Here is an 8,283-nt window from a genome sequence, read left to right as displayed (position 1 = left end):
GTTTCTGCAATATGCTAACTATTTTTTTCACTTTCCGAATGTAAACAGATAATCTGACTATTTAATCCTATCAAGGAGGAAATAAGGAAGAGAATGTCTGTTGGAGAAGTAGCAATGATATAGGTAAAAATGCTGAAATCATCATTCCTTTATTATGTTCCTTCCAGATTATAAGAGAAGGAAGGCTATTGATTTGAACAACCAATTCTTCTAGCTCATAAAGCAATTTCTACAGACTTACAGCTTTCCTACACACTTTACATTCCCTGTCCTCCTAAGCCAGCCCAAAACCCACCAGAAAACACTACGAAAAGGGCAGAACTATTACATCACTACATTCTACTAAGTTGTTATTTGCCTAATTTCGAGTAGCACTCTTCCACATGAAAGTAAGTACCTGAAGGAAACTACTTGCAAAAGAACTACAAACTAGAGTGGGGCTGTATTACATTTTAAACATTTTTTTCTGTGGGGAAGCATAGAATTATTACTGTATCTTACATGGAAATGATAATAACTCTGTCATGCTCGTGCTACAGTGACTTGGATTTGATTAGTCAAGTAAATATTTGTAAACTTTGGCACAGAGTTAACAGTGGAATTAACAGATTATACTATACAAAACTGGAAAAAACCCCAATAAATATTGGACTTAATGATTGCATCTTACTCAAGACCCCTAAATTTAACTCCTGGTCACCTCAGAACCTGACCACTGTAGACTTCACCACATTCAGGTGCAGAAGAAGCCTCGATAGCCCGAGGGACTGGCAATAGTCTATGCATTCTTTCTGCCTTTTAGCTTTCTGCAGAGTCCCTATCACTTTGAAGTCTATACTACTTTCCACCTTAAGGTTATGAGCCTGAACCTCACCTGCTGAATGAAAGTGATGGTCATTTGCAGGGCTGTATGAATGAGGTGGCCAGTGTGTGCTCATTTGTGGTGAGCGAGAGAACACATCCCTAAACCTGTCCTAGTGGGGACAGAATGACATTTTGGATATTGTGGATATAACCCTGGCTCTGTTACAAACTCGTTGAGTGATCTGGGCACAGCACTCCTCTCCTACTCCACCACATTTGTACTTGAATTTATAACCCCCTTAAGATAATTCTGTCACTGCCACCACAGGACCCTGATTTCAACTGAGCTAGTAGCAATAATATTTTTAAAAAGTTCACTATAAAGGCCAGAAATCACAACTTAATGATGACTAAGCTGTAAAGAAGAACACTGGGATGTGTCTCCTGATTATGACACACAAATCTGATCATCCAGCAGAGGATTTCCTTTGTTAATGTTTTGTCTGAGACACCTTCCTCAGCGGGCTCAGTATCATTTCAAAACAACATTTAGTAACTATTTTCTCCATGTATTCAAGCTGCAATTTGTCTTTTAATTGATATGTGCATACTCTACCTAGACAAGTTAAGTAACCAAGTAATGATGTATAACTCTACGAGGAGGTACTAGTGCCCACTATTGAGTTACATAGTTTTTAAAACAAAATGGGGAAGCCCACAATAAGGGAAAGCAATACAGGGGCAACTGAATTAAAACAAAACAAAACAAAACAAAACAAAACAAAACAAAACAAAAAATAACCCAAACCAAAAACAAAACAACTCCAAAGAACCCCCCTAACAAACCAACTATATATTCCACTCTTTTAGGAAATAGGCAAATAACAATTTTCTCCAACTTTCAATAATAGTTACCAAGTAATAATAGTAGTGCTTAGCTTATATAGAAATGTACTCTTTCCTGCATGTTTTGGAACAGAAATTTTTCCCAGAAAGGAATAAATTTAAACTTTTTTTTTTTTCCAAACAACTAGGTGCTATTTCATCACAAGAAACCAGCAGGTTGGAGAAAAGAAAAAGGACCAGTCGATTTTCAATTGATGCCAGTAATTCACTGTATTTCAAAGCCATCTGCTTTGTGCTGCTCCCAAATTCCACAGGTTTTGCCTTTTTTCTCTTTAGGCTTGGGTATCTGCACCAGTTGGTTACAGTGGTTTGTTAAAGCGAGCTCTCATCATAATCAAGTGTAAATATAATGCAATGTACAGGTGGGCTATACAAATGGATGTCCCATCCAAAACTGCTGGCCTCAAACTGGCACTGCTGGAACAGATATATCTATTTTACCTTACACGGTTAAAAAAAAAAAAAAGAACCAAAAAAAACACCTTCAGAAATTAATTCCTGAATATTCTGATCTTTAAAAATAGTTGACGATACAAAAGACACCCATTAGCCTTAAGTAGTGCCAGTTTCACTTTGAATAGCCACAAGTTCGCAGCTAGTTTAGAGAAGAGAGAAGGCATTTGAGCTGGGACAAGGGCCATGCTTGGGGGGCTTCCCTGCCCCCGCTTTCGGGGAGGGGGAACAAAGGTCGGGGGGGCATTTCCTGCCCCTGCCATTGGTGTCTGCATGTGGGACCAATATGGGCAATGCAAAGTTTAAACAGTTGCAAATGGGGGAGGGAACGTCGGGGCTTGTTTTACATATGTTTTTTTCCTGGCCGGGTTGAATTTAAAGTGGAGCGGCCGCATTGTTCGAGAGGCTCCTTGCCCCTACGCATTGACCGGAGCTGCTGTTTACACGGGCTTTTCATTCCTGCGCTGTTTGCTTATGGAAAATAAGGGGGAGTGACAGAAAAAGAGAAAGGGAGAAGGGAGGAGAGGGCGGCCCGGAGCGCAGCGCAGCCCCGGAGCCGTGGTCCTGCCGATCGCTGTCCCGCCGGCGGAGGCGGCTGGCCCTGGCTCCCGGCCGGGCCCTGGCATGTGAGCGGCGGCTGCGGGCGCTGCCGGCCCCTCGCACCCGCGGGCGGCTCTGCGTGCATTTCCTCGCCGGCGCACACACACACACACACCCCCGGAGCACGCCTCGCCTGGACTGCAGACATGAGGCTCCAGCTGCTGCTTTGGATCGTGGCTGTGCTCCTGGCGAGCCTCCTCCCAGCCTCCGGACAGCGGCCAGGTAGGCGATGCCTCAGCGTGATGCTTGTGCCGGGGCGGGAGCCGGGGGTTCGTGCCTGCCAAACCCCCGGCTGACCGCGTCCAACGCGGTTTGTGAACTCCGGGACGAGTTTGGACCTGGCGCATCCGTCTGTGCGCTTCATCTCTACTTCTAGAGGCAGCGGGAGAGGATGCTTCGCCTATCCCAGGAGTCTGGCAGCTTTGGGGAGGGAGGCGGCGCGGAGGGGAACAGGGGTAAATAGGGACCCAAGGTGGGCAGCTGTCGCAGACTTGCTACCGGGAAACGCCGGCGGCGCGGGAGGGCACGGCCCGGGCAGCGGTAGCTCCGGGGAGCGCCGGGGCCGGCCCGTCCCGGGGAGAGGCACTGCCGGCGGCCTCCCGCACGCCTCGCTTCCCTCCCTCCCTCTCTCTCTCTCCGCAGCCAACCTGGCGCTGCGCAGGAAGCTCCACCGGCACGGCTGCTCCCACCGGCGCTGCATGCCGCTCCACTCCAGGGTGCCCTTCCCTTGAGCCCCGGCCAGGTAATTCCGCAGCGAGCACCTCGGGAATTCGCACCTGTCTGCGGAGCAGCGCCGGGGCCCCGCTGCGCCCGGGCTCCCCTCGTTTTCTCTGGATACGGCCCTTCGGAGCTGCGCACGGCGGGGCCGGCGCTGTCCCGGGGCTGGGGCGCGGGTCCCGCCGGCCGCTGCCGCCTTGTCCCCCTTCCAGGCCACCTCTCCTGCCAAATGCCTTTTTGAGGCAGGAAAAACAACTGATCCCGCTAATCGGGCCGAACGCTGCCCTCCGAGGCTGCTGGCAAAGCTGCGGGGCAGTATGTCACTAGTGCAAAGGCTGGGTAAAGCGGCACTTGCGGAGGATGCTCCGGGCTGCGAGCGCTGCCACTTCCCCCGCGTTGGATGCAGGGCGAAGCCACCTCACTCTGCCCGCCAGTAACATGAAGGTAGCAGCACTCAGCCCACTTCAAAGGGGACTGTAATTCTTAATCATTGTCAGCAAAAGACTTTCAGCCCCTTGGATGAAAGGCTATACAAGTGCAAAACATTAATGCTTTATAGCTGATGAGGGCAGATACATTCAAATACTAAGTGACTGCAGAAGCAGGCAGGTAGCATATGCTAATACGGTAGGCATCAAAAGGAAACCTGGCGCTCTTTGCAATTTAAGAATGAATAATGCAGTCAGTAGTTTTGCATCTTTGAAACTCATTATATATTAAAATAATGTCGTAGCCCCAGGCATGCCAGCATCCTAAATAAATGGTGTCAGAATCTGCATTCTGTGGAGCAAAGATGTTTCGATTTACTGAGTGGTTAACAGTGAAAAGGAGACTAAAGTAAAACTTTTAACAGCTCTATGCCAAGCATCTTGTCAATGCATAAACTGCCTTGCTGAAAAGAACTTAGACCACTCCCAAAACAGCCATGCAAAAGGGTACCATTCCACTCTATAGCGCTGGCCTATAAACACGTGGAATGTGCATATGGGATGGTAAACTGGCAAGTTGGTGAGGTTGAAAAAAAAGATTGCCATATCTTAAAGTGAATCTCAGATGGGCTGCATACTGAGTGGCAGAATTGAGATGCAATTAGAAAGGACATGCCAGAAGGATGCTTTACTACTGAATGCCATGTCTCCTCACTGCTACATTTGAAAGACAGATTAAATGATACTTCATCATCAGTTTAAGCTTAAGCCTGGAAAGATAAGCAATTGGATCGATTCACTCAGTAGGCAGAGACTGAATGGACAGAGGGACAGAGGAATTTAGGCCTAGTGGCTAGGAATCAATTCAGAATTATTTCCTTCAGTTCCTAAGAAGAGTACATTTAACCTTCTTCCATTCAGCATCCATGTCTGGAAATTGTGTAGAAAGCATCTACACTTTCTGTAATGTGCTCTGAAGCCTCGTATAATGAATGCATTTACTTGAGATTGCAGTAGCTGCATATACCACTCATATTCTGTGGGGAATTCCTTTCCTGACAGAGTATTAAGATAAAAGGTATTTTCAGTGTTATCTCCTTTTCTTTGGGAGCTGATTTCTTGTAACAAAAGTCAATGACCAAACAAAACAGTGTACTTACTAATTCTCAATAAATTTTGTAGACATGTAGCTAAAGAGCCTTCTGCTTTATAAAGCTGTTTAGAACTTAGTAAACCTCTGCTAGGGTGTAAGGGGAGACAGGCACCTGAACTAACTCTCTTAACTGCAGTCATTGTGGGTGCTATCCTTTATCTTAAGTAGGATTTATCACCTACGTTTACATTCCCTTCCAGTTTTAGTCCAAATTCAGCAAATATTTACATGCCTGGGTTACTTGACTCACATGAGTAATCTTATTGATCTCAGTGGAGTTGTACATATGGATAGAGCCATTTGCAGATGCAAACAGGATGCATTCTTAAGCCTGAATTTCAGCTAGTGGTAGGAAACTAAAATGAGCATAGCAGCCTCTCTCAGCATTTGAAATTAGAAGACTGAATTTGAGTTTTCATCGGTTCCATACACAAAAAAATTAAGAAAATTTTAAATTAGCAGCCTTCTTGCTTTTGTCTTTTTTCTCCAACTTTGTAGCTGAAATTTCCAAATGAAGACATGTTATTCCAAATTTCATCCATGTGTTTTATAAATAATGCATTCTGTTTTGTATGAAACTTATTTAGACTACTAAATCTCTCATTAATATTTATCTCCTTTTCTTCTTTTTTCCCCCCAGCAACTTCATACTGGACTTTTCAGTGCTTTAAAGGAGCGACAGTTAAACAAATAAGAGAAGTTTGTCAAAAGTCCAGATCAAAAACAGCTGACCTGACAGCCACCACAGTGCCATCTTCAGCAGTCCTGTCTGTCACATTCTGCTGGACCTGGAGCTGGCCTCTGTCTCACACCCTAAGAAGTGGTGGCAGGGGAAGCGGTGGTGGTGATGGGGGACATACATGAACTTACCTGGTAGTATCATTCCCTGCAAATGATTTGGCTCTCACAGTGAGCAGTGAAAGTTAAAGATCAAATCAAACATCAGGTAGATTTTGATCTGAGGTAGATTTCCAGTGGCAGTAAGAAGGAAGGGTCTGTCCAAGGCCACTCTTGATGATATATAATATTCAAACTGAGAGAAATTGGAAGTGCTGTTGACTATTCATTTCAGGCTGTGTTTAGGATGAAATAGCATCTGACTCCAGTATGGAATTGTAAAAGTCCATTTTTTGTTTATACTTTTATATATTAATAATATATACATATATGTTTTAACATCTAACATTACATTTTTATGGAATTACCTTAATAATAACATAGAATGCATTACTGTAATAGCACCAAAGCCAGCACCACACTAGTGGTCCCACTAGCTTCACGTATAGTAAGCATAGTAAGAGTTTACAATATAAGAAAGCAAAGAGTGTTATCCCTCATTCTATAGATAGAGAATTGAAGCACACAGAGATAAGAGATTAGCCAAGGGTCATGCAAAACTGATAACTCAGATCTCTCAAGCCAGGCCTTAAGGTCAAGCCCATCCTCCTGTCTAATGAGCTGTTACTGCAAAGCCTATCATTTGATTTCTTAAAGTGGGCTGCCAAACCAGACAGTTAAAAGATGCTTGAAAATTCAGTACTACAGAGCTATTTGCTTAATAGTAGTTTTCCTAAAATACCCTCTACAGTATTATAAATAGAGCATAAAAATAGACCATTGAAAAGAATCCTTTGTTTGGTCAGCCCCAGTGTAGCATAGCACTCTATTCCTGTAATTTAAATGAATGGGATATTTGGAGGTAGCACTACAATGAATGAAGACTTCAAACAGAAAACAGGCTGTTCTTTTCAGCAATGGAGGTCAAGAATACATTGAGCTTTTAGTCTGAGTTTTGCTCTTAAAAATACATGCTTCACATCTGCCTTTTATTTCAGCAGAAATTACCTACTGACATATAAAGGAAAATGTGGTGGCACTTTCATTAGCATAACTAAACCAACCTGAAAATAAAACATACTCAGATTTTTAAGTCATTGTACTAGACTTGAAATGCCAACATTTTTTACAAAATATATAAGGATGATCAAAGATCAGAAGTGTCATGGTTTAAATCTGGTATTACTGTTTTTTATTCTTACAACACAGTTTCTAATAATTGAAAGAACAGCAATCAAAAAAACTGGATAGCTGAAACTTTCTAATCAGTGTGCATATGTAACCCCTTATCTCTAAGAACTTGAAACTTTACTTGAATTAATACTGGCAGAGTTTAATAGGAGTTACAAATTTCTCTCCATGAAAAAAAACTTAAAATATAACTTTAGACTCAGTTTTGGAGTTGTGTAAAACCATCATAAAAGATGGTCAAACTTATCTAAAACAATAAGCAGTCCTGCAGGTAAACCTTTGGGGTCTTGAAAAAAAAAAAAAAAAAAAAATTCCCAAAGAGGCATCCTACCACTTCTACATATTTTTAAAGTTATTTATTTAACTTGGCTTTGATATGTATCCTTGGCTATCTCTGTTTAGGTAAAGAGGTTCTTTACCTCTTTACTACAGGTAAAGAGTGTCAGAAAGCAAGATAGGTGAAGAGTAGCTATTATGTCTTATGAATGAGTACATGGATCTATTGTGGCACTGGGTCTTTTATATAATCACAATTATTCAATTAACTTTGATAAAATGGTAAAAAACACATAATGTATCTATGAAAAAGCTATAAATGCATGTTCCTTCAGAGAGAGAAAAATAAAATAGCACCCTAGAAAGCCTGCTGTCAAGTTTACAAAATAATTCTAAATATCTGATATTTAAAGGCATTCTGACACCATCAAATCTGCTTTAAAAAGGCATTGATTGTGAGCTTTGATCTATAAGTTTATCAACTAGCTGGTTGACTGTATATTTTGTAAAAAGATAGTATGCATTTAAAATAGTATCTTATTTGAAATAAATTTTGTACACTCCTCAAAGTCTCTATTCTTCAGCTGTCAAAGCAATGCATCTAAAGAAAATTGAGAACTTGCCTGTTTTCCCTGTGGATTCATAGAAGAATCAGTATTTGAAATTTTTTTTCTCAATTTCTGACACAAATAAATGATAGCTAATAATGGAAAAATTTTCCTGACATCTTTGGTCTTTCTAAAAATGCAAAATTCTGATTCAAGTCAGTTTCAACAAAGTCAAATGCAAACCTATCTCTTTACATTTGATGTGTAAAACATAAGGCTCATGGTAAGAATGGCTTTGCATGATAACAGTGTGATCACATCTATAAATTGGAATAATTTGGACACAGTGCTGCAACAGCCAAACTGACTG

General features: G+C 42.1%; 1 protein-coding gene across 1 annotated transcript; it reads left to right on the top strand.

Annotated features, from left to right (window-relative positions):
• Positions 1–1,825: 1,825 nt before the first annotated feature.
• Positions 1,826–8,080, top strand: APELA (apelin receptor early endogenous ligand). Its single transcript, XM_012573422.5, has 3 exons — positions 1,826–2,985; positions 3,406–3,505; positions 5,702–8,080. The coding sequence occupies exons 1-2, from the start codon at positions 2,910–2,912 to the stop codon at positions 3,492–3,494; spliced, it is 165 nt and encodes a 54-aa protein (XP_012428876.1). The 5' UTR covers positions 1,826–2,909; the 3' UTR covers positions 3,495–3,505; positions 5,702–8,080.
• The last annotated feature ends 203 nt before the right edge of the window (positions 8,081–8,283 follow it).

The sequence above is a fragment of the Taeniopygia guttata genome, chromosome 4 (genome assembly GCF_048771995.1).
Source record: "Taeniopygia guttata chromosome 4, bTaeGut7.mat, whole genome shotgun sequence".
NCBI classification, from domain to species: domain Eukaryota; kingdom Metazoa; phylum Chordata; class Aves; order Passeriformes; family Estrildidae; genus Taeniopygia; species Taeniopygia guttata.
The sequence above is the reverse complement of the archived record's forward strand: the minus strand, read 5'-3'. Positions and strand labels throughout refer to the sequence as shown.